Genomic DNA, 27,595 nt, shown 5'->3' with positions numbered 1-27,595 from the left:
TGAATTATTAATTATTCCAGAAGGATTAAGTTCTCTCCTTCAACCCTCAGGTGAATATATTAATAAGCCTTTTAAAGACAGATTGAAAGAATTTTATTCTTCTTGAATGGCAAACAATGATCGTTCGTTTAAACTCAAAGGAAGAATTAAAAAACCATCTCTTCCCTCGATCTGTAAATAGATATTGACTGCATGGGAAAATATATCTTCAGAGTTAGTGATTTTAAAAGCTTTAAAAAACGTTCAACTTCAAATACGAGAATTACGGATGGGATGGAAGGTGATATTCTCTGAGAAAATGAAGAGGACGAAGATGTGATTCTGGATCCGAAAAAGGATACGGAAGTGAAGAAGAATGTGACTAACTGAAAAGCTTAGCCGTTGTAAATAGCTACTTTTCTTTATTTATTTATAACATTAATTATTATTATTTTTTACTAATACCAAATATTACATTTATTGTAGTGTCTAAGAGTAAATATTCTGGGAGAATATATTATAATGATTTTCTTTCTTTCTTTCTCATTAATCTTAAAAGTAGCCTGCGGGTCTTATGCGTTGGTGGGGGTATGTGGATAAATACGGTATTTATTAATAAGTGTATTAATATGTACTTTTTTCCACTGAAACGAGGAATGCAACAGCATTTTTTTTTTTTGTGGATCAAGGGAAACTACGGTTAAACCTTGATTTGATGATGCCGGTTGTCACAGAATATAAAATTAATTGTGGCTAAAGCCATATTAATATGTAAAAATCTGATGTGGACACCTATTAAATTACATATACATTTTTTTTTTTTTTTTTTTTAAATTAAAAGTACACAAATTTTATTTCATTAAGTTCTGATATTGTTTTTTTGTTATTGAATAATTATTTATTGTAAAAAATAATTTACAATCAGAGGTTAATAATTATTAGTAAATCGATGTATTTAAACTAAAAAAAAAAAAAAAGGGAGATGAAGTCGAATTCGAACCGATGTGCCTTCTCCTAGTAAGATCCAAATATTTCATTAATTACAGTTCTATAACTTTCTTTTTCCTGTTTAGCCTCCGGTAACTACCGTTTAGATAATTCTTCAGAGGATGAATGAGGATGATATGTATGAGTGTAAATGAAGTGTAGTCTTGTACATTCTCAGTTCGACCATTCCTGAGATGTGTGGTTAATTGAAACCCAACCACCAAAGAACACCGGTATCCACGATCTAGTATTCAAATCCGTGTAAAAATAACTGGCATTACTAGGACTTGAACGGTGTAACTCTCGACTTCCAAATCAGCTGATTTGGGAAGACGCGTTAACCACTAGACCAACCCGGTGGGTTACAGTTCTATAACTAGAACCAATGAAAATACCGCTTGCGATATATCGCTGAAAAGCTCTCGATGAGGGTTATTACTGCAGTTTGGAAAAAGCCCAAATTCAAAAAAATTGGATTTTGGGCTTTTTTGGTCCAGTCGATTGCAATCAAAGGGAAGGTGCACAACTAGATGTTACAACAGTCCTAAATCCAAAATCATCCAAAATTTCAACATCCTACGGCTAATGGTGTTTTAGTTATGCGAGATACATACAGACGTCACGCCAAAACTAGTCAAAATGCATATTTCCGTTGAAATCTGAAAACCGAAATTTTTCGCGATCACAATACTTCCTTTATACTTCGTAGAAGGAAGTAAAAATAATAAATATTTAATGCAGTATTAAAGCAGATAAAAAAATTAATCATTAAACAAGATAATATTTTAGAATCTTCGAATAGAAATTATCTGAGCCCATCTTATTTGTATATGTTGTTAAATAGAGATGCACAACATTTTCTTTTTATATTTATTTAAAAATGATCAGTAGTCTTAATATTACGTTTTTAACAAATTTATATTAGATTCATTTTTTTTTTTTTTTAAATAAAAGAAAAGTAAATTTTTGATCATTTTTATTATTGTTCATTTTCTTTTTAAAAATAATTTTACTTGCGTTAAAAAACACTAACTGACCTATTTTTAAACTATAATGCAAGTTTTGCTTGTCAAAATATTTACAGGTATGAGTGGATAGCATTCATCACTAAGAGTGAATGTTCTGTTATAAATAAATAACCATTGCTGTTTAAATTTTGTTGTTTTTTGTGAAATAGGCTAAACATTATTTTATGTGATTTTTGCTGCTGACAATGTTAGTTTAATTACAAAAACAAAATCTTTATCAAAAAATAATTTTTTATGTTCACACTTTTATGACTGTTGTTTACTGATTTAAGATTACTTAAAACGTATTTATTTATAATATTTTAACATGCTACGTTATATTTTTGTTGGTAAATTACTTGTAGTTTTAGTTTGTGATAATTTTTGTTTTATTTATTCTTGTACGTTTTGTTTACCTAAAATCATATTAGTTTTCTTTCATTTATTTATTTTTGTATAAAATTATTACCTAAAAATATTTATCCATTCTAAGCGTACTGTTAATATTCAGTTAAATGTTATTTTTTATTAATCTAATGAAGTTGTGTAGTTTAGTGTTGTTGAATCGATAGGTTAAAGTTCAGATGGCAATTGTGAGGTTATGTGAGTAGCCTATAGAGTTATCTAAAGCATATCATCTTGTTTTTATTACGCGGTTTTAAATTATTATAATTATTTTGTTTTACGTTGCTTTAATTTTTTTTTTCTATTTTATGTAAATCTTACTCTTTTTATGACTGCTGTTAACTAATATTCCTTTTATTTAACGTAAATAAAAGAAAGGACGCGAAAAATTAGTTCATAAATTTTCTCCTTAAAAAGCTTTCCGAGATAAAAATTTTAGACAAATTAAAGATCCGCTTCGGGTTCCAATCAGACAATACAAAAGTCATTTTTATCCACGGTAGTAACTATTTTTGGGTATGAGCCTGTTGTCACTTTATAAATAAACATTGTTGGTAAAATTTAGTTATTCTCCGCGTCTTAAAACGTATAGTAAATATGTTTCCCCATATAGTTTTAAAAGGAATTATTTTTTCTTTACATCTGTAGTCTAGGGTAAACAATCTTGAAAAAATACCGTTGTTTTAAGTCATATCAAAAAATATTGATTTCTACTATGTAATTACCAGAAATACCACTGTACACCGCAATTTATCATCATCGTCATGAGACTGGTGTTTTCTGAACTGACATATCCAGATAAATGAAATCGTATTTTCTTTCTCATAAAATACAATATTGAGCTTAATTAACAACCTGGATTTTTTTTTTGATAGATTTTTTAAAATAAATGTATTGCCATGATTGACTTTTTTGTTTCTTATTCAGATCTTACACAAATTCGTCTCAATTTTAAAGAATGAAGTCGCAAAACTGGTAGCAAGTTGACAAACACCGACAACAGTTTATGACAAGCTGTGGCAGGCCAGTTTGAAAGTGTTCACTACTTGTTATGTGGTCTTGTTATAATTATTTACTCGGCTGACCGTGGTAAAGCGGTAGCATCATCCCTGCCTTTCATCCGAAAGGTTCTGAGTTCGAATCCCTGTCAGGCTTGCCATTTTTCATATATAGACTTTATCCATTATATAGTGTAACTAAATTGGTTTAAGCCGACTGCTTTGAGAATAAGTAAACTTATGGTTCATTGTCATTTAATATAAACGGAATGAATTTATCAGTTTCTCACATTGGAGCTCCTCGAGCCGAAATGAAATTGTAGGATCAAAGTTAAAAATTGTTTTGGCAAATTAATTTTGTTATAATGGAAATAATTTTTTATGTTTTACGTTATTTTTCTTAATTACGTAATAGTCATATCCATGATTTAACAACATACTTAATAAAAAAATTTCCTCATTTCAGTATGATAAAAATATCAATATCAAATTGTCTGATTGAATTATTTTTTAAAAGTCCTGTAACTTTATAATTATGATGTTTGAAAATATTTAACACTTTCTTTAATTTAATTCCAAGATATTATGATATGCTAAAATAAAGGTATACGTTATAGACTGTTGCATTTCCTTGAATTATGAAGCATTAATTCATTGAATTAATTGAGATTCCCCTTCTACCATTATTAGTGACAATAATTTCTCTCTTCCGTCCCTCTTAATTTAACGCACGAATATGCGTTTGCTGTTTGTATTGTTCAAAGAAATAACAGTTTCGTCTCTTTACCTAAAGTATTATTACGGTTACGGAAATAGCATTTTTCTTCTCTGTCTAGTTTAGTGACCTAGCGTTACATAAGTCAACAGGATTTCAAATCTCCCTTATTCTCAGTTTAGATTAATAGATTTTATTATCTATCTTAAAGATTAAAGATTTTCTTTAAACTGACAAGAGTTTGATTATAAGAAGAAGTTAGAGAGGCAGCTTTTCCTAGTAAGTGTACCAATAATTGGGTCTTTCTCTCCTTTATAATTAAAAAATAATCTGCGAATATATCAGACAAGGTTGATCCTAAAAATACACCTCAGTTTTTTGCTACAATTGACTGCTCGATTTCAATAAATTGAGTCAATCTCTTGCTCGGCTTAGCGAAAGAACCGATTTCAGGATTTTGAACCGATTTGGGAGATGAAGCGAGATAGAATATGGAATTTTGTTGCATACTTTTTTTTATGTTAAAGATTACTGCTGTTCACCCTAGCTTAAGCTCCTCGGATCGATTCAGAGATCTGAAAAGTATATCGTTGGGATTTTTTTCTTGGCCAGAACATAAAATTTTGTGAAATAAGTTTTGCCAAAATTAATCGATTTATATTTTACGTGATATCATCACACCCTTGTAACACTACACAAAAAATATGATATTTTCTGATTATATTATCCAAGCTACAGATACTGTTATGGTTCTTAGTAATGTGTAATGTTGCTAACGATGCGGATATTATTCCCATTTATATTGGTAGTATTTCTATTGTCCTTATTGTGAAGTTTTTAAGTGTGTTATTTATGACAAATTCTCATGAAACGATCAAATTGATTTCATCTACAACAAAATCATACCGTGTTGTTTTGACTTGAACCATCTTTATAAAACGCTAAGCGTCATCATTATTAATATTTCTTATAACTAGGTATGTTTTACATTCGTGTAATGTTTGATTGGATACCTATCAAAAAGTCTGAAAAAATTTAAGATAAAAAAGTGTGTTAATTCATTGTTTGGCGACCATAAGTGTGATTAATGTGACTGAACATATTTACTATGTTCAGTCTTTGATCAAAATAAAAAGTAATTTATCCCTAAAGTTTAGCGATAACTAAAAACAATCCATATAATTGGAATTTTTTGTGTAAACTACTCATATTACATTACACTTCCGTTGCCAAAATGAAACTAATTCCAACTAATCTATTTTAACAGAATTTAATTATTTTACTGAAGCAATACTAATGTTTGATGAGTTTTTGAAAACTATTTTAAATAACGCTGAATTTTCTGCTTCTTCCTTTAACATGTTTCAATAATAACTTCCCAAATAATTTTCGTTAGTGCTTTCTTTTTAATATCTACCAAGTTAATTTTTTGTTTTTTTAATATCTACCATAATTAACTTTTAACTTACAGACAAGCTATTACTTTTAAAGACCTCTATTTAATTTAAATTCTACAAAATGTTTTTCAAAAGTTTAAAACATTACAATACTTTTAGATTTTAGAAGGTACTTAAAAAATAACGTTCTGATGATGCATGCTGAAAATAAAGAAATAAGCAGAAGTTAGTCTTGCATTTTTAAAATAAATTATGATGAATGTAATGTATTCAAAAGTTTTGAGGAAAAACTATATCTAGTTTTTTAACTTTTTTTTTATAAAATTATATACTTTTTATTTTTATGTAGTGTCCCACGAAGAAACGGAGAAACTTTCAGGACATGTTCTTCTGGTGAAAATTAATGTTTTCAACAATTAGAGTTTTGAATTGCATTTAAGCTTAGGGTTGCCTTACTTCTGATAAAATATCAGGGAATACTCGTGGTTGAGGCTCATTATGTGGTGGAAATGCTGCAAGTATTGTAGTCCTTTATCAATAATGGATAATAATTCATTTTATATGATCGGACAATAAAAAGATTGGCAGCAAGGATAAACTGATTTTAATTTTCTGTGTTTTTGTCCGTGACAATCGGTCATCAAAATTACTGATTATTTAAAACTGAAAACATTTTAAACAGTAAACAAACCAAATGTTTCCTAAATTCATGTTTCGCTAATAATAATCTTGATGTTCTACTTACATACAGAATTTCCCTCGAGAAACGGAGAAACTTTCAGGACATGTTCTACTGGTGAAAATAATGAAAAACGTTCATATAAACATGTTTGGAAACGCTTTGTTTTTGAGTTAGGCTAGCGAAAGATTTCGCCCGGATTTCAGCTCTTCCAAAAAAAAAGCCCTACTGTAATTTTTGGGATCCAAATTAAAGTTGGTGGTTCTTATGTAATTTGAGCTGGGAAATATGATAAAACAGGTTCCAGAACTGTAATTCCAGTAGAGTATCCAACATAAAACACAAAATTCGGTGTCGAATAAAAGTTTTATTTAGGTTTGTAGTGCAATAGCTTTGTTAAATTACTAATAAATTGGGAAGATTTAGTAATAAAATTGTAGAGATTTTAATTCTGAGAAAATTAATGTAAATACATCCAATAAAAAGGAGATAAAAACTTTTAAAAATCGGTTTTTTATTGAAGCAAAACAGATGAAAAATAATCGAAAAATTTGTATTATTCTTTCTGTACCTAATAAACATTCTTTAAAAAAAAAACGCCAATTACCAAAATTAGTTTTAAAAGGAATACAAAATTTATAAGACAATATTTTAGTTGTGTACATTCAATAATTTAAACAGGTAAAACGTAATAATTATGTAAAAAACTAAATTGAAATGTATGTTACTTGTAGAAATTGTATAGGTTGGAAAAACAATGCCAACAATGAATGAATGAATGGTTGGTTTTCAACAATGAAAATCGTGTACTTCGTTTGAATCTGTTGTCATAAATTATCATACAGATAAAGGAAGTGTAGTATTATCATATCGTAGTGTAAAAATGCAGTTTCAATTTTCTAACGAGGAAATGCCGATATAATTTTTGTTTATGGATTTTGTAACGGAAATTCTTAAGCTGCTCGACGCGAATAACTGGAGAGATTTCCTGTTGGATGAATTCCAAATACGAAAACGTTTTCTTTGGTGTATCAGCATCAACAAACGAAAGAGTAATTTCCAACGTATTCGTTTTCTGTTGAACGCCTAGTAAGTCATCGTGTTAATGATGAATATCGTGTGATTCAGCGTAGCCCAGACACTAGTACAAGGCGAATTTCATGTAGCACTGGTTTGTCAAACAACAAAGTATGGCGTATCCTGCGGAAAGAAAATCTTTATCCCTTCCGCCTGCAGAAGGTTCAAAATTTGCGGCTAACATGTTACCCCCAACTGTTAAACTTCTGACATTGGCTTCTAGACTACGCTAAGGTAAATTCAGTTTTATTTACTGAAGAAGCCACTTTTACGAGAATTGGAGTCTTCAGTCCTAAAAATAGTCATTTATGGAGAAAAAACAATCCACATGGTTCTGTTGGAATTAGTTTCCAAAATAGATTTCACATTAATGTTTGGTGTGGCGCTATTTATTAGAAAATTTTGGGACCATTTGTTTTCAATGTAAACTTTACGGGAGGTGCGTACGTTCATTTCTTGAAAAATAATTTGCCGGCTCTTTTAAAGGATGTACCTGTACAAACTGGATTACAAATTATTTTCTAGCAGGATGGTGCAACGCCATATTGTTCTTTAGTTGCTATAAATCACTTGAATGCTAGTTTTTTTAAACAGGATTGGACGCGGTGAACCAGTCGATTTGCCATCACGATCACCTGACTTAACGCCATTAGATTACTTCATTTGGAACCGTATGAAAACGATAGTATACCAACAAAATCTTAATACTAAAGAAGAGTTACTTATTAAAATACGAAGTACTATTGAATTTATACGAAACGATTCTGAGAATATACGGAAAGCCTCCGGAAATATTTTACGTCGGCCAGAATGCTATGTACATTGTAAAGGAGGAAATATCGAATAATTAGTGTAGCTGAGGTTTGATGTATTTTGTTTTGCTATATTAAGAATATTGTTTATTAGGTAAAGAAAGAATAATACGATTTTCTGTCTATTTTTCGTCTGCTTTCCTTCAATAAAAAACCAGTTTTTAAAAGGTTTTATTTACATTTTGTTAGCTGTATTATTTTCTCAGAATTAAATTTTCTAAGGTTTTATTAAACTTCCGCATTTGTCATTTAACAAGCTATTGCACTACAAACCTAAAAAAAAACTTGTTTTTTGACCCCAAATTTTGTGTTTTGCGTCTGATATCTTAAAAACTACTGGAGTTACACTTCTGAGACCTGTTGTATACCATTTTCCAGCTCAAATTATATAAGAAACCACCAACTTTACTCCCTAATTTGTATCCCAAAATTTACAGTACGGGGCCTTTTTTATTAGAAGAGCTGAAACCTTCCGCTAGTCGTAACTCGAAAGGAAAGCGTTTCCAGACCTATGTTATACGAACTTTTTTCGTTATTTTTTTCACCAGTAGAACATGTCCTGAAAATTTCTTCGTGGTACACCTGTATGTATATATTATTTTCCCGTCAATCGGTCCAATCTGGGCATATGAGGTTTTAACCGGATCTTGACGTTTTGGCGCGTAAGGAACCCAAAAAATCTGATGGAAGTTTTCCGGATGTACGTGTGCGAGTTCGATCTTGCACTCCTTATATCTCCAAAACTAATGGGCCGATTTTCACCAAACATGGTCAGATTACTTCTATATACGGGGGGTGAGACTATACAGCAAGGTCACCCTCAGTATCTCGAGATTTTGCCAAATTGAGGTCTTATTTCTCTTAGGCGCATTTGTTAACAATTAAAAAATAATTATAAAAAATATGTGCGATTATCTTCTTTTTTTTATTCATTTTTTTTGTTATCGCAAGTTTTCTATTTGTTTTCATTTACATTTTCTTCAAATATTGATGAAAATTGTTCTGTTTAAAATCGTATCGCTTTTCCGATCCAGTTTGTACGTCTTAAATTAAAGTTGAACTTCTCAAATTTTTGTTTAATTTTAATAGTCGTTATTTACATCAATTTTCTCAGAATTAAATTCTGTACAGAGTTGTACTAGAGATTTTTATTCGTTTTTGGTTAATTAACCAAGTTATTTTATTACAAACCTAAAAAAGTGTTTTTCCGGCAAAGAGTTTTCGTGTTTTACCCCGTTTTTCTTAATACCCAAGTGAGATAGAGCTCTGTGACCACTTTTATTCAAAGTAGATCAAAAACCATAAGGAAGCACCAAATTTGCCCCAAGAATTTTAGTACGGTTTAATTTCACAGAGGAAGCAGAAAACAGGGCAAATGTAAATATCTCGAGCCAAAATTCGCTAACGAACTGTTTTCTGATTTTTTATAATTTTAAAAAATCAATCTTTATGATAAAAATAATTATTTGTAATTCCGAACTTATTTCCTAATCATTGGCCTTAGAATTGTCTCCCAAGAGATAACCGTGCAGTATGAAATTAGCTGTATATAATAAATATATATATATATATTTTTTTTTTTTAACCAGAGTAGTCTGGTATTCTACATATTTATATCAATTGTTTTTACAGAATATGTTTTATTTAGTGAATTGAGTTACATTATTTTATTGATATCTAGCTTCACCAAAGGAGTGATGTGTATTCTCTTTGAATACAATAAGTAAAGGATTGATTATTCTACTGTTCATGAATACATTGGATGTACTGTGCGTGCGCGTGTGTGTGTGTTTGTTATGCATACGCACATGTAGTATGTACTAATTGAACCGTTGGGTAATTTGTTTGTACAATAGTAATGACCTTGTGAGTGTTTCTCTTTTATAGCTGTTGAATACATTGAACAACACATAACTAGTATGACTGATTATGTATATTAGAGTGATGAAATTAATAATTTACTTATGATGTTTCCTTTTTATTTTCATTCAAAAAACATCATGGATGCCCTGGAAGTTTTATCTAATTATTTTATTTTAGTTACTGATTTTAGAAATATATAACAGTTAAATTTTTTTTAATGATTTATTTTATTAAAATGTGAAAGCAAAAATAATTGTAACTTTTTTCTATATCTTGTGAAATATATTTATCTCTTTTGTACCTGTTTTTTTCTTCAGGTTAGATGATAGAGATTTGGTGGGGGTTTATAATTCTTTAATCTTAAATAGCAGCACACCTTATATAAAAAATCATCTTGTCCATTTATTACAATACTGCTTTAATGTATAACTTAAGAAAAAATTTCATTATTCTATTAAAGTATGAGTGTGATTTTATTTGTTGTTCATAATAATTTTAAATTAAATTGTGTGCATGTGTTCCTATGTGAATACGTTATCTGTCTATGTGTGGATAGGCGAGACTGCCACTCTTGAGTCTACAACTAAATATAATGTAAGAAAAAAGTTATCTCTTAGAAGGAATTTTTCTGGTTCAAATTGTAGTATTTAGGATTTAGATGTATTATATAAAGAACTACAATTACATTTTCTTTTGATTAAATAAATGTTTACACTTAGATTCAACTGAGAGATTCACTTTCTTATACTACTTTCAGTGGTGATCCCAGGAATTTTATTAGTCAGAGATTTTTTCAAAAATAGAAATGAAAGTCTTCCTTTCAGTGGGGAAAATATATTTTTTGCAGTCTAGTATTTTATATTTAAAATATATTTTTTTAGCAGTCATTAACTATTAATAAGTGTCAACTGCCTGCACTAAAATTAATCCTATTTTATAAATTTGTTAATTAATCTTCAGGAATATGAAAGTAGCATTTATAAATGTGGCTTCAGACTTGGCATTTTGTACTTACTTCACATCCTTCATTTTCTAAGATATTACCTTGCAATGTTTCAGGTGTTATAGAACCATATGAATATACAAGACCATCATGCCTGTGATATAGGTCCAATCACTCTTTTAATCAAATGTTACAGCTGTTGCTGTTTCCACCTGTGTTCAGTATCTTTCACTTTTAGAGTTGTTCATTCATTTTTGCTTCTATTTCCTCTAACAGTATCTAGGGTGTTATAACCTCCTCCTTTGAGAAGTTACCCATTCCAAAATCTTGTATAACATTGTTCTTTACTCGTTCCAGAAGTATTTCTCATGCTTCTTGAGTTTTTGTTTGTGTTAAATATACTAATTTTTTCCTTTTATTTGTTTAGGTGAACTAAATGGCCCTGTACAAGAAGAAAGTAATATTGTTGTGGAAAAAAGTGAGGTGGAAGCCAGTGAGAAAACGATAAGCAATAATAAATCAAATGATGATAAAAGCATGAATATGAGTAGTAGTAGTAATAATAATAATAATAACAATAACATTAACAATAATAATAATAATAGTGATAATGATATGAAAAAAGAAGAACCAGAAGTTGTTATTATACAAGATATGGGTTTTAATGTGAAAATATTGAGTCCAGGAACTGATTCTTTTGATATACAGGTAATAGTGTTTTATTTATTTTTAAAACAATATAAAGATATCAGTTTTATATAGTATTAGTGGCTCCTTATTTTTATATTTAAATATATTTTTAAGTTGCTGTAGTATTTGGGCCTTTAATAATCTGCTTAAAACTGGTTTAACTGGATAGATTGTGTTAATTATTCTTGTATGTTAGAGATAGCTGCTTTTATTCTTTGAATCAACTTTTCGTAGTTTAACTATTTTAAAATTCTATCACTAAAATAAATTAACTCAGACATAATGTAAACTTATTAGAATTGTTTTCTTATCTAACTGTTTAAATACCCTTTACATTATAGGATGCTTTTTTTAATGTAATTATGTATAGAAAATTATATTCATATCCTTTATTGCATTTTTTCCCATTTAATATTCTGAGTTGTTATAAATATGTTCACAAGATCCTCACATTTACTTCACAAACTGAATTATTCAGTGTCCCTTTAGGCACCAATTATTGTCTAATATCTTGAAGGAAATTCAAAGTTAGAATTCCAAAAGTGTTTTGTATCAGAACTATTTAAAATGTTATATTCTTTAATCTCTGGCTCTGATGTTTTTTTTACTGAAATAAATACCTGGCAAAGAAAACAGAAAAAGCCTTCTTGCAAAAAATGAGTGAGAAACCTTGTTGAAATTTAAAAAAGTATCTGTGACATTAGATTTAAATTCTACTAGCCGTAAATTTTTTAATATAATGCATAATTAGTAAATCATAAGAAGTTTTTTTTCTAAAAGGATGAAGGAAACTCCTGTTTTCAGTTTGAAATTTAAAAGAAAACTTCTAAGAAAATTTGATGGAACGGCTATTTTTATACACTATAAACTTTAAAAAAATTTTTGTATTTTTTGCCAAGTACAACCTGAAAAAGTTGATGCCAAAGAGAAAATTGTTTTCAGTAGTTTGTGATGTACTAGTTAAATATTCACAAGTGATGACTATCAAACAGTTGTATAAATCATTTTGATTAAATCCATTCTGCAAGTTTCATTAAACCTTAGTTTGCCATTCATCCATGTCCCGTGAAAACTAGATACGAATTGAAATGAATAATTAGAGAAATTAAAATAACACCCTTTTGCTTCAGTTTTGTACGAAAAACAAAGATAACATGAAAATAAAATATATATTAGCAATTATACTATAGACAACTTAAATTATGTGTGCAGTATAAACTCACTATATAATGTAACATCACTCACCTAAGTATGAAGATTGTATAACAGTAAATTTTTCTATTTATTACTGATATCTTCATAACAATTTATACCTAGTTTTGATTAATGACATTATCAGAAATGTGTAATTTGTATATTCTCTAAAATATTATTCATGAATGTTTCTATCTCTTACAGAAGAACTTGATCCAGTTAGTGACTCAAAATATTATTGTAAAATACAACTTGCTTTAGTTTTAAGTCTACTTACTGCTTACTGAATAATTTTGAGTTATATCCATAACTTTATTTCTAAAGTCTTACTCTTAAGTTGATTAATACTCCTAAAGAATCATTTAAACATCAAAGTGATTCATGAGTTGTAATCAAACATCAGTATAAACTAACAAATGGATATTCTGATTTATGCCTGAAGATTAGAAATTTTCTTTTCATTCTCTCTTTTAGTTTTTGTGGATCATACCTTTAACCTCTCTCCTTACATATCTGTTCCTTTTTTTTTTTGTCGCAAGACCTTTATAATGTACACTAATCATGTTTTTAATGTAATTTTTTTTTAGTATGATTGAGAATTGGTTGCTCCTTCATTTATATTGGGTTGTTTTATGCTACTTGTTTTTTATGTATTTTTTTTTGTGTATTTTGATTAGTTTGTCGTGTTATTTTGATGAAAGATCTTGTATTTGGCCAATAATATGTATTTATTGAGTCATTACCCAGAAAAAAAATAATCTTGGATTTACAAATTTACTTTACCTTGCCCCTCTATTTATTAAATTATATAGTTAATTTATTAACATCAAGTTGTAGTGCGTGTTAAAGTGTAAATATCTGACATTCTTATCCTCTGATTGCACAGCTGTTGTTAATCTCTATATAAATGTTATGGCTACTTCCTTTTCCATGTCAGAAGCATGTGTTGATTTCACATTAACAAATTACAATGTATTCTACAAAATTTATATGTTATTACCACATTTCTTTTTACAAGTATCAGTATACTAAGTTAATAATTAGATACAAATAGAATCATTATCTTGATGAAAAAATATTATTGATGAATGTTTGTATGATATGTAAAAAAGATTAACTAACTTGTTATCAAGTTAACTGGCACTTATCAAATGAAGTGGCTGCAAGATGTGCAAAAAAGATAATTCAATTTTTCCATGTTTCAATAGAGCTCAAACAGTAAAAAGTGAGGAAGCAGTATTAATCTTGGTGCACATCTGACTGTAATATCTGACTAATAATAGGCTCTAAGTTTAATTTTTATTAGGACTGGGGGTTTTCCTTCATTGCATAAATTGCTGATTTATGAGTCAAGAAGAAAGTTGTGTATATTAAATGTTAAGAATTTTTTAAAGACTTATTTGTTGTTTCAGACCATTATTAACAATTTTTATTCTGAAAGATAATTTTTTTTTAATCTGAAAGATGTTTGGCACTGAATGGTTATGTAAAACACTACTATTGTTTGATTGTATTTCACTGAAAAGTCTTACAAAGATGATCTTAAGCTTCTTAACTGACCATGTCAGTATACACTGAGAATTTTTCATCTTGTTAAGGGTGCGTATTCTTTTAGATGTGTTATACAGGTTATGCCAACAAGATTAGCAGGTACTGTGAGTTGTTCCAAAACTAAATAATTATATTTTGGGATATCTTTTCTATGTAAAGGTTCTGTTTCATTAGGCCAGGATCTACATCAGCCGGCCTCCATGGCATGAGTGGTAGCATCTCGGCCTTTCATCCAGAGGTCCCGGGTTCGAATCCCAGTCAGGCATGGCATTTTCACACACGCTACAAATAATTTATCTCATCCTCTGAAACAATACCTAACAGTGGTCCCAGAGGTTAAAAAAAAGGATCTGCAATCATGCTAAACATATTGATCTGCACTAGTAGAATCAGATTGATAGGAGTACACGTAAGAGCTTTTAAAATGGAATGATTAGAGTTAAGAACTACATATTCCACATGTTTAGAGTGTGTAGTTTTGTCAGAAACTATCAAACTGTTATTGATGTTTTTGTTCTCAGTAAAACTAAGAATATGTGTTTTCTTAACAGTTAAAATTTTTGAGTATTTATTTAAATTTCCTTGTTTTCATGCTGTAAACTCTTCAAAAAAACAAGAAAAATATGTTGAAAATGGGATTCTTAGTACTTTTCATTTAAGTTTCAAAACATAACTAATGAAGGGTATTGACTTTTTAATGTATTAATTGTAATTCAATCAAATGAATTTAATAAAATCTTGGAAAGATCATTAAATGAATTTAATAAAATCTTGGAAAGATCATTGAGTAGCTTTTCTTGTTACGTTTTTGGTGGCCGATTTATGTAATGGTTCTTGGAAGCATAACATTCGAGAAAAATACATGATTAAATTTGTATTGCAGGTAGCAACAAATTAGTTCAGAACAAGTTATAAAAATTACTATTGATTTGTCTGTAATGACTTGCCACCCTTTGTAAAAGTTTGCTTTGAAACTTTGTTAAGAAATAAAAAAGAGAAATCAATGAATATTCTGGCATAGTGGGACTGTATTTTCTTTTGTTTTTAAACTGGGAAAAAATCTTTAAAATTATTACTTCTAAGTTATACAAAACTATTTATTTTTTGACAAATGAATCAAATGAATTTTTATTAAACATTTTTGTAAATTGTCATCATAATGCTTTCAATTACTTTCATGGCCTATTTAAAAAAAGAATTAATAAATTTGGTCAAATTTGTTATTATAAATGAATAGATTTGTATAATTTTCATCTCTGCCCATCACAACAAAACACTGAAGATTTCTTACTTTTTATTTTGTACAAACTTCATAAAGTATTTAGTTTGCTGCCATTTAATAAAATTATTCTTTATTATTTGGGATTGAAATGAATTTCTCCACTCATTATTCTCACCTTAACTATATTCAGAATTTGTTGGTGATAAATACATGGATTTTTTATGGTATTTGGTAGGAGCTCTTTCTGTACAATAATTTGTTTTATACAAAAAAGATAATTCATTTTGATTTTTGTTTAATGCACTTTGCACTAAAGCCTAGGTAGGCTTTACATGTTGGTTTGAGCTAGTTTTGTGTATATAATAATGTATAATAAGTAAATATAATAATACATGTTAATGAGTAAATATACATAGAAGGACTATTAGTTTCTTTATTATTAACCTAAATAGTTGCCGGCCTCCGTGGCGTGAGTGGTAGCATCTCGGCCTTTTACCTGGAGGTCCCAGGTTTGAATCCTGGTCAGGCATGGAATTTTTCACACGCTACAAATCATTCATTTCATCCTCTGTAGTAATGCTTAACTGTATTAGGAGGTTAAAAAACCCTAAATAGTTAATAATTTCAATACTTAATGTATTGAATATACCACTGTATTGATTATATAAAACTGGTGTTTCAAAAAGGACACAACCCTAAGATTTTTAGGTAAATTTTATTTCTCCCTACATGTCAGTTGGCAACACTAATCAGGTTGACAGCTTATAACAGTTGAAATGTCCTTCTTAAGCATTAGTGCTAGTGCTATATACCAATAGTCTCAGTTGTGTTAACTATGTCATTTTCCAAGGATGAACGTGTGTTTATTGAGAATTATTGTGATGTGCATATAAATTTTGATCGAGTGAAAGACGAGTTTCAGATAAAAAATTTTCAAATTCTTCAGTTCCTATTAAGTCGACAGTATTGCATTAATAAATTTCGTGAGACGGAGTATACATGATCGAAAAGCACAGGTCTACAATCACTGTTAATAGTAGAAGTTTTGGATGATGTGCAAAGAATTTTGACTTTCTCACCCAGAAAATCATTCAGAAAGTTATCTTCACAGGCTGGGATTTCACTATCTACAGCTTTCAGGGCTACTAAAAAATTACAATTGCATGTTTATCGCATCAGTGTCAATCAAGAACTGAAAGAAGTAGACCATGGAAGATGTTTACAGTATTGTCGTCAGTTTCGTTCTCTTGTTGATGACAATTATATTGAAATTTTGGTATCGTGTTTATTTCAGCGATGAGGCATGGTTTTACTTGGATGGCTACATGAACAGCCAAAACTGCTGAATATGGAGTGCTGAAAATCGCCACTTAAAATTGGTGTTTGGTGTGCGATCTCCTGGCGTCATTGATAGGGTCTTTATTTTTTTGACAAATTTGTAAATGGTGAGGTTTATTGCAACTTAATTGAGCAGTTTCTTGCCATGTTAGATTTACATGAACAAGAATGTTCGTTGCAGCAGGATAACGCAACGTGTCATACTGCTAATGAAACGCTGAATTTGTTACAGGAAGTTTTTTGCCATCATTCAATATCTTAAGGGTTATGGCCTCCAAGATCCCCAGATCTTTCACCAGCAGATGTTTTCTTTTGGGGGTGTTTAAAAACTGTTGTTTTTAAAAACAATCCTCATACACTTGATGACTTGAACATTGATAGTGAGATTTCAAACACTACGAAAAGTGGTTGCAAATATTATGAAACATGTACAAACCTGCATTGGGATCACACGAAATCATTTTGAACTTGTATTGTAAAGTTATTAAAGGTAATTTGAATATTTTTGTTTAAGTATTTTATTAACATTGTCTGGTAGAGGGTTTGGCCCTAATTTGTAGCAGGCACATTCGTGGCATTGCCAGATGTTCTGCTGAACATCCTTCATAAGCCCCTGCTAATCATAGTATTGACAGATCGCCTGCCAGATCTCTTATGCTCCAGGGTGACCTACTTCAGGAGCGTTGTGTTAAGTGTTGCATGAGAGCAGAGTGGTTGCTGGGTTGGACTTACGCTCCCGCTTGTCGGGATCCTGCCCTAGTCCTGCTGTCCATATATTGTTGTCTTCATCTTCTCTGAGGTGAGTGCCTGATGCCGAATTTGGATCATGGCCTAATCCTTGGCACTCTGATTCGGCTTCTTGTCCACCCCACACCTGTTGAAACAAAGAAGTGGCAACGACTTCTTGCAGTCAAAGTGTAACCCATTCACTCTTCTTAGCCACATTCACTTCGGTGTAGTATATATCTTCCTCCTGCACCATTGTTGTATTTTCTTCTTTCACTAGTTTTCTTGACAACAGGTCAAGTAGTTCACCTCCAGACCAGGATAGTAGATTTGAAACTCTGAACTAATAAGGGCCAGCGAGCAAAGATTTTGTTTCCTGCTCGGTGGCCTGCCTTAGCCATGTCACAGTCTTGTCCATTCTGAGGATGAAAGTTCAGTCTTCAAAGTACGGTCGATAGTGCTTGATTGCCCACACCAAGGCGAGGCATTCAAGCAGATTGGAATGATACTTCTTCTCTGTCTCTGAGAGCTTTGTGCTGGTGTACGAGATGACTCTTCACTTCCCAGTTTTGGCTTGGTGGTAAAGCATGGCTCCCAGTCCTTGTTGGCTGGCATGGGTTTACAAGACTGTAGGAAGCTCTGGATCCAGTACCAAGTCTATGTGGTGTAAGTGTTCTTCTACTGCTGTAAACAATGGTGTCATCCAGATAGACCAGGCAGCACCAAGGGGGAGGCCAGTGAGAACATCTTGCATTAGATGCTGGAATGTGCTATGTGTATTTTTCAAGCCGAACAGCATGACTTGGAACTGGTATCGGCTGCCATCTGGAACTGAAAAGGCTGTTAACTGTTTGGCTGATTCCTTCAGAGGTACCAATAGCCACTTTTAAGGTCAATTGTCGAGAAGAAACGGGCACTTCGTAGGTCTTTAATATTCTCATAGATGAGTGGCTGTGGTGAATCCACATCTTCTGTGATGTTGAGGCGCCTGAAGTCTACACATAAATGTGGTGAAGAGTCCTTCTTAGAATAACCACTGGAGAGTTATAGGGCAATGTCAACAGTTCTATCACCTCTTGCCTCAGTAAATCGGTAAGCGAAATGGTCGGCTTCCTACCCAAAGTTGGATCTCACGTACTGCTGACCAAGTTAGTTACAAGGGAATGCTGGAAAATACTTGCTGTTTTCGCTTATCTTGAATTGTCTCAATCTTTACCAATCAATCTTGTCTTCATGTCAGGAGGTGCTGGTTTATTTTCCATTGCTGACCAGCCCAATTTCAATGTTGCAGGTTCAAGTCGATCATGTCAAAAAACAGTTTTGCAGGTTTCCTTGCCAAGATGGAGGCAGCCACTACTTAGTCCAACTCAGCTTGTTACTCCTTCAGTCAGTTGTGTCCTAAGATGATTTCTTCCCAAACTCCCTGAACTAGCAGAAGTGTGGTGGGAAATTTCATGTCACCACAGAGAAGCTCTGCTTGCACCACACCTGTGGTTTGGCAGGAAGTAGAATTCAATGACAGATCTATCTGGATGTTTGTGTTGGGATTGGCTTGCCACAGTAATAGCTCAGGTCTTCCAAAGCTGAAGTAGGCACCAGAATGTATGGCTGGCTGCCTTTGTGAGTCGTCCTGCTACTTCAATAGTGATTCTAGGGATATTTGAATCAAGTTGATTGAGGACCCCAGGTGGCTCCACAGCCGGAATCCTTATTCATTTTTGGGCAGTCTATGTGGAAATGGCACTCCAGGCAGTGATGACACCACAGAGTCAAGCTGCTTGTACATCAAGTTGCCTTGTCATCTGTTCTTGCCACACAGTTATCTGGCTGAAGCTCACCTACTCAATTTAGTGAGCTCTGCCCAGAACTACCGCAGCTTTTGTGAGCACTCTTCAACTTCATTATAGCTTGGATCTCCTGCTCATCCACTTCAATGATGATGGCCCAATGCAGCAGGTCATCAATATCATGGATGGTTGCTGCTCGCAACAAAAGTCAAATATGGGGTCTGAGCTGCTCCAGCAGTATTGGTAGGAAGGCAACTTTGCTACCAGGAGCCAGTCGGTGAATGAGTTTCTTCTTCCGCAACAGGAAAAGCTCTGCTGGTACATTAGCCCCTTGATTTCTTCTATAACGTTGGGACCACTGCTTGGCAGTAGTCTGTGGGCAGTTATTTTGATACTGAAATCAGGTCTATGAACTCAGGTCTATCGAATTGTAAGTCTTTGTATTGCCTGGCCCAGAAGAGAGTATCTCCTTTCAGCTGCCCTTCGGTGTAGTTGGCCCATTGTGCAACATGCACTTTCTGCTGCAGTAGCTGAGTTTATAGACAAGAGAGGAACAGTTTTGGGTCCTCATGTGATAGACTGTATAAGGTATTCATTATCACCGGCTGAAATGCTGCACAGATGCTTGCAACCAGGCATCCATTCTTGTTGGGTGTCTTGTATATTGATCTGTTGGCTAACATCTGGTCGGCAGAGGCGTGGCCTAGGTCCAGTCTTCTCATCCATACGATCTACGCCCCACGTTGGGCACCACCTGTTGTCAAATGGCTTCAATGGTACGTGGCACCTTAAAGTCTTATGGTAACCCTGAAAAGGGCTATTTGTGGTTTTTACAGTGATGGTCCTGAAAAGAGCCGTTTGTACATCTTATACATCTGATTTTAAAACACACTTGTAAACTTGCTTGTTCCTGTAATTCAGTCAGTACAAGGACTTACTTACTTTGTCCAAGTATCTTAAGAAATAGTATAAGTTTCCGCCCAGCCATTTACATATTAATTTCTGAATGGCTCATCAAGAAATTTAATTTCACATCAGTATTTCAGTAAAGTTTGAAAATTAGCTTAATTGGCTCAGAATTTTCAGGTTAATATAATTCCTTTAACAGTTTTCACCGTTTATTTTATACATCATCTCAGTTGAATTGGCCTAGAGTTTGCTACAACAGTTTCATTTTTTTTCTTGGTCACCTTAATTTTTTTTTTTTTTTAATTTCATCATTGAGGAGGATGTTATAGAAGAATAATGCATCTATAATTAGTGTGTAATAAATGGAAAAAAATGTTTTAAAAACTTTCCAATGACCAGAACATTCCAAAATAAAGGATCTGCATAATTTGGTGATCTTGAGATCCTCAGCAGCTTTATTCTCCCAACAGTACAGGATTGGATCATACCCAACTCATATGGCAATTGAACTTCCTTTTTTTTAGATATCTGCGAAAGTATAATTTTTTTTTCCTCCAAAGAATAACTGGTTCGTGTAATTATCTAATCTAAGTCTAACATTTTTTTGTACATACAAATTATATATAAATTTTTTTTAAATTTATTTGCCCACAAACAACCAATGTATAATTAATTAATAACTCTAAAAACATAACTAAAAAGAAATACAAAACTATCAAAAATGGAAAAATTGATTAATTATTAATTTGAGAAAAATTTTTTTTAATTTAAAAAAAAAGTTATATTCTGAAGTATGTTGTTCTGAATTAAGAAAATAATTACTGAGTTAATAATTATACTGAGTTAAGAAATAATTACTAAAGTAAAGGCGATAAAAAAAAAATTTTGCATGTGAAGATAAGGCAAGAGAGAAAAAGAAAAAAAGGATTTTTTTTAAATAACTTTTTATTCACCTCATACAAATGAGGACAAAAAACTGAAAAATAAAATATCCAAGATTGATGGATTGGAAAATATCCAAGAAAAGAATTATCAGATGTTAAAAATGTTGTAAGCCTTTATTAAAGTACAAAATTCTGCTATAGAAAACTTGTGCAGAAACTAAAAAATTATTCTATTATGATACACTATAGTACAAGAGTAAGAACCCAACAACATATCTGACCCCAATAATTACAACTTGCCTGTTATGTAATCTGCATTATTGACCTCTGGAGGCTACTGTAGCCATCATATAGATCTTTGTGAACTGACAAAAATTCAAGATGGTTGTAGTACAGAGTGCTTCTACAGTTTAAACACCGTTGCTTATGGTTGTAATATTGTAAAGAAAACTATTTAAAAATTACTTATGATTCTCTTCTTGAATGCCGTTTAACATCATTTTCAAAAAATTGCAGCCTACAGTCAGACTCGTCATTTGAGACCATGTATATAATGAAATATTGAAATGTTTGCTGGTAGAGTAGAATTCTTTGAAGTGAATGCCCTGAATTTTCTTGTTCAATAGCATGCAGTGAATATCTTTGAACTCCTTTTTTTGCCACCACATATTGCATTTTGTTTGCTAAATTTTGTGTGTAATAAGTATGTCAGTTTTTGTTTACCAAACCTATTTTACTGATAAATATTACAGAGATGCTTTGTTTAATAACATCCTTACTGCACTATTAATTTTTTTATGTAATTTTAAAATATTTTTATGACCTGCTGAAGGTGCAGTAAGAAGAGAGCTCCTAGAATAAAATTGTGATTTTTTTTTAAATATTTTGTAGTTATTTTATTTGTTTTATTTTATTTTTTTAGGTTTCCAGTATGGAACTTGTTCAAGAAATACACCAGTTGTTAATGGATAGAGAAGATACATGTCATAGAACGTGTTTTTCATTACAGTTAGATGGTAATACACTTGATAACTTTGCCGAATTAAAAAACGTTGAAGGCCTTAAAGAAGGATCCATAATAAGGGTAATTTTTCCCTAAATTGTGATTTGTGAGATTTTTTGTATTAAAAAGTACTTTTTAGTCATATTATTAGTTGTTACTGCTGTTTATTAATATAAGTAATTACTTCATGTCTGTGAATGAAGTAGAAATTACTTTGTGTGATTTTTATGTAACTTTTTTGAGTTTGCTCATATATCTCATGTGTGTGGATAAAATACCCAGTTTCTATTTATTGTAAAATACAGTTACGAATGATATTTACAAACAAATGATTTATATTAAATATTCCTATAACAATTATTAAGAGTATTTTTTTAATAGAAAATTGTTGTAAAATTTTTTTAAATTCATTTGCACGAACAACCACTGTATAAAATAACTCTATAAATAAATACATCTAAAAATAAATAATAAAATAACTAAATAAATAAACTATCAAAAATGGAAAAATTGGTTAATTATTAATTCGAGGAAATTTATCTTTTAACTCAAAAAAAAATTACATTCTGAAGTATGTTGTACTGAAAAATCAATTAAGAAATAATTACTAAAGTAAAGGCAATAAAAAAGAATTCTGAATAACTCAATAATTTTAAAAAAAAAATTATTATTTACTAGATAGTTCTTAGTAAACAAACATGTTAATCTCACCTTATTAACATTGTATTACTATCAAATAAGAACCAAAACTACATGGTAATATTATACAGTAGGATTTTTATCAACAGAACATCCTAGAGGTTAATCAGTATTCATTAAAGATTGTGTTCAATTTCAAATTATTATATGCAATAATGTTCAATATTAGTGATCTGAAGCTAGTTTTCTTTTTTTACAGTATTACAATTAATAAAACTTTTTGTGTTGGAATTATTGAATTTCATCTACCAAGTGACCATAGACCAGTTCAGTTAAACTTTTTTCTATATCTTAGTTATAATTTCAATTAAGTGAATATTTTAACATATTACTAAGATAAAATTTTCATAATTTATTTACAAATTATAATCATAAAATCAGTTGATATCTTGCGATAGAAAAAACACAAATTTAAAAGGATGTTTAAATAATAAGCTAAGTATTGTAAATTCTCTTTTATAGGTAGTTGAAGAACCATACACAATGAGAGAAGCAAGGATACATGTAAGACATGTTAGAGACCTTCTTAAGTCACTTGATCCGGCCGATGCATACAATGGTGTGGACTGCAGTTCACTCTGCTTTCTAAATGTTGTCACCCAGGGTGACATTCTTGGTAATGTAATAAACTTATTTAAAAAATATAAATTTGCTATAACAGAGTTTTTTTAATATAAAAAAATTTAAATGTTTAATTATTTCAGCATGTTTGTATGGAAGGTGAACAGATAAGACATTTGGCTATGCTAATTTAATTTATGTTTTCAGTATCTTGCTAACATTATATTTATTAGTTTTCAGCAGCTATGTGTTACTACACATAACTATACTTTCTCACAAAACTGTAGTAACATGTCACTTTAAAAACAAAAGGATCCTACCTAAGAATGCAATTTAAAAAAAGTTGCTCTAGATATCCTGCAGACTTGTGTATTGCATGTAGTTCAGTTTGAATATAGCATGTATTTTGTGTATACATTTTCTGTATTTATTTTTTTTTTAATTTTATTTTTTCATATGGTATTAACCCCTTATTTATTTAATTTCAAATAATACATTAGAATAATCTTGTATATATTGAAATCTTTTGATTTTTCCTTACAGAAAAGAAAAAAATACGCAGTGAGAGTGTTGACTGTACGCCGCCTGATTTTATTGTGCCTGGTAGTAAGGAAAGACCCTTGTTACCACTTCAACCGATGGCTAAAGAGCAAAAAGGCCCTCAATGTATTAAGGTACTGAATGTAGTAGTTATATGACACATGTATGAGGTCTGTTCAGAAAATAACCAAACTATTTCTTTAATCTTTATTATTAATTTTACAGATTATTGGTCCTTGTCCTCGTCAAAGTACTCCTCCCCTCCCCTATTCGCACACTTTTCCTAGCGGTGTTTCCACTTCACAAAGCAGTCCTGGATAGCTCCATTTGAAATGACCTTTAAGGTCTATGATGAATTTTTTTTAATGTCATCAATAGTCTCAAAACAAGATCCTTTCATCACTGATTTTAATTTCAGAAATAAGAAAAAATTGCAAGAAGCCAGGTCTGGCAAGTAGGGAGGCTGAGGGACGACAGTCATCTGATTTTTGGCACAAAAATGACGAATTGACAAAGCTGAGTGTGCAGGCGCATTATCGTGGTGAAGGAATCATGACTTGTCTTGCCGTAACTCTGGTCTCTTTTTGCAAATTTTTTCACATAACCTTTGTAAAACTTGACTTGATAGCAAGCACAGTTCACTATTTCACCTTATGGCAAGAATTCAAAATGCACAGATCCATTAAAATCAAAAAAACAGAGAGCACCACTTTGACATTAGATTGAGACTGACGTGCTTTCTTGGGGTGTGGAGATCCTTTGCCAGTCCATTTTGATGATTGAACTTTTGTCTCAACGTCATAGTCATAAACCCAGCTTTTGTCTCCCGTTATAATACTTTGCTTGAATGTTTCATCATCATTGGCTTGTTCAAGAAGTTGCCAACAAATATCCATGTGATTTTCTTTCTGCTGTTCGGTCATCAAACAAGGAACAAAATTTGCTACAACTTGATGCATGTTTAATTTTTCAGTCAAAATGTTATGGCATGATCCAATCGAGATACTAACTTCTTCTGCAAGTTCTCTGATAGTCAATTGGCAATTTGCTTACATCAGATTGTTTATTTTTTTAACGTGGGTGTCATCAAAGTCAAAGACCTTCCTGGTCAAGGGTCATCTTCAATTGATTGACAGTCACTTTTAACTTGTGATAACCATTTGTAATATTGTGTATGACCCAGAGCATCATCTCCGTAAGCTTGTTTCAAAAGTTGAAATGTTTCTGTGAAAGTTTTCCCCAGTTTAACGCATAACTTTACATTATATCTTTGCTTCTGAAAATTGCACATTATAAAAATTGCTGCTACACTTAAACGCATTGCACTCAAATAATAATAACACGAAAACTAAACGAGATGTCAACAATCCATGAACATGTGGTTACAGAGGAGATTATGTGGAACACAGTGCTGCCAACCACACATCACTAAATATTTCTGTTGGTGCGTAATTAAAAATGTTAAGTTATTTTCTGAACAGACCTTGTATTTTCATATTATAAAGCTGTAAATAATTTCTGACCATAAACAGAAAATACTGGGATGAGGTATTACTAATCTAATCTTGTTTGATTAGTCTTTATTCTTTAGGATTGTATTGGCTTGGCATTACTTCCCAATTGAAAACAAATAAATGTATGAATTATACAATAAATATAATATGAATGGAAAGAATTTTAAGAAAATTGCATTAAATACCAGATATAAACAGACAAGTATTGGTATTTGTTTTATTTCCCTTATATTGACTGAATAAGAATATGTAAATAATTATATAGATAACAGCAATATAATAAAATATAAAATAATAAAATAGGTGGTTACATGCATACATGAAAAAATTGGTTGACAAATTTTCATTTTGTAATTTTGAGTTTAAGAGTTCTAAAATCATAAGACATTAGTCCATTAACAGTCGGCTGTAAAAAAAGTACAATCCGTTTTAACTTATGGTTTAGTTGTGTGGAATAAATTTATTGACAGGTCACGTTTTTATGCGATAGGAAAATTTTTTATATTTTTATAAGTATAAAGATTTCTGTGAAGACAGATTAAAGAAAATATAATATGCAATTACCATCTTTTACTGCTTAATTCCACAGTTTTATATCAGTTTAAGTGCAATATATTAATTTATTCTTATTTGATTAGAAAAAAAATAATAATTTAATATATTTTGCCGTAGTAGTAATCGTATGTATTCTATTTAACACAATACATGTAAAAGTTATTATTGTTTTATAGTGTAGCAAGATTTGAGGAAATGCTCTCTGTCGCTCAGAAAGTTACTTGTTGAACTGTTTTTTAAACTGAATTTCTAATTTTACAAACTAATTTTCTTAATTAAACCAACTTAAATTTAAATATTATTTGTATATTTTTATACAAATTTATTTTAAGTTCATTTTAAATTTGATAGTGGCATTATTGTTAAAAGTTTTTACATGATACATCTATGTTTTTTTAAAAATATAATTACTTGAGTATGACATTTGTAACTGTATGTGAATTATTTATATATACAGATTTTATATAATATTAATTATATTTTAATTGTATTAATTATGCATATTTAATATATTTTTGTATCAAATTATAATGGATATATAAAGAAAAAAATTAAAATTCATTCAGATCTGACTGCTGTATAGATTGTACGAGGTGCTACCCAAAAGTTATAGGAATTTGAATTTCGCGCGCGAACCATTGCCGGTACGACCTGCTGCCGCTAGATGTGGCTAACAGTACTCTTTGTGAATCAGTGTTCCAACAACTGTGACGGTGAGAGGCTGCGTTGTTGATTTTCGTGCGGTTGTGTAACGTTGTGTTTTACTGCTTCGGCGAAGTTCTAAATGGCAGATTTTATAGAGCAAAGAACCTGCATCAAATTTTGCTTCATGCTTAAAAAAACTGGTGCAGAAACCCATCACATGCTTGTGGAAGCATTTGGTGGCAATGCTATGAGTAAAGGTAAAACTTTTTTGTGGTACAAACAATTCAAAGATGGACGAACAACAGTCGATGACGATGAGCGTTCAGGAAGACCATCAACAAGTGCAACACCAGAAAACATTGCGAAAGTGCGAGAGGCTATTGTTACAGATCGTAGACAAACAATCCATGATGTTTGTGCAGTCGTACAAATGTCATATGGGTCCATGCAACGCATCTTGTCGGACAATTTGAACATGAGACGCATTGCTGCAAAATTTGTACTGAGACTGTTGAACAGCAACCAGAAATAAAATCGCGTAGCTGTCTGTAGTGAATTGAAAAATTCAGCAAGAGATGACCCTAACTTCTCCAACATCATAACCGGTGATGAGACATGGGTATACAGGTATGACCCTGAAACTAAGCAGTCATCGCAGTGGAAGTCGCCAAGTTCGCAGCAATGTGAAGTCCATGATGATTGTTTTTTCGACATCAAAGGCATTATCCATAAGGAATTTGTTCATCTTGGTCAAACTGTCAATGGGATGTTCTATTGTGAAGTTTTGAAGAGGTTACGTGAAAGCATTAGGCGCAAACGTTCAGATCTATGGGGTAACAACAGCTGGGTTCTGCGCCATGACAACGCACCCGCACACACATAGCTGTTCGGAATTCCTTGGCTTCCAAAAAGACA

The 27,595-nt window shown here is 31.2% G+C and overlaps 1 protein-coding gene across 1 annotated transcript in view; it reads left to right on the top strand.

Moving 5' to 3' along the window:
- Window positions 1–27,595, top strand: part of clu (clustered mitochondria protein homolog) — a 114,276-nt gene that overhangs the window by 35,280 nt on the left and 51,401 nt on the right. Inside the window, exons 2-5 of the mRNA XM_075364809.1 lie at window positions 11,290–11,570; window positions 22,086–22,247; window positions 23,328–23,481; window positions 23,970–24,100. Of these exons, the coding sequence (XP_075220924.1) occupies window positions 11,290–11,570; window positions 22,086–22,247; window positions 23,328–23,481; window positions 23,970–24,100 (728 nt within the window). The remainder of the gene's footprint in view (window positions 1–11,289; window positions 11,571–22,085; window positions 22,248–23,327; window positions 23,482–23,969; window positions 24,101–27,595) is intronic.

The sequence above is a fragment of the Lycorma delicatula genome, chromosome 4 (genome assembly GCF_047948215.1).
Source record: "Lycorma delicatula isolate Av1 chromosome 4, ASM4794821v1, whole genome shotgun sequence".
Taxonomy (NCBI): domain Eukaryota; kingdom Metazoa; phylum Arthropoda; class Insecta; order Hemiptera; family Fulgoridae; genus Lycorma; species Lycorma delicatula.
Note: the sequence above shows the minus strand (reverse complement) of the source record. Positions and strands in the feature narration are given on the sequence as shown.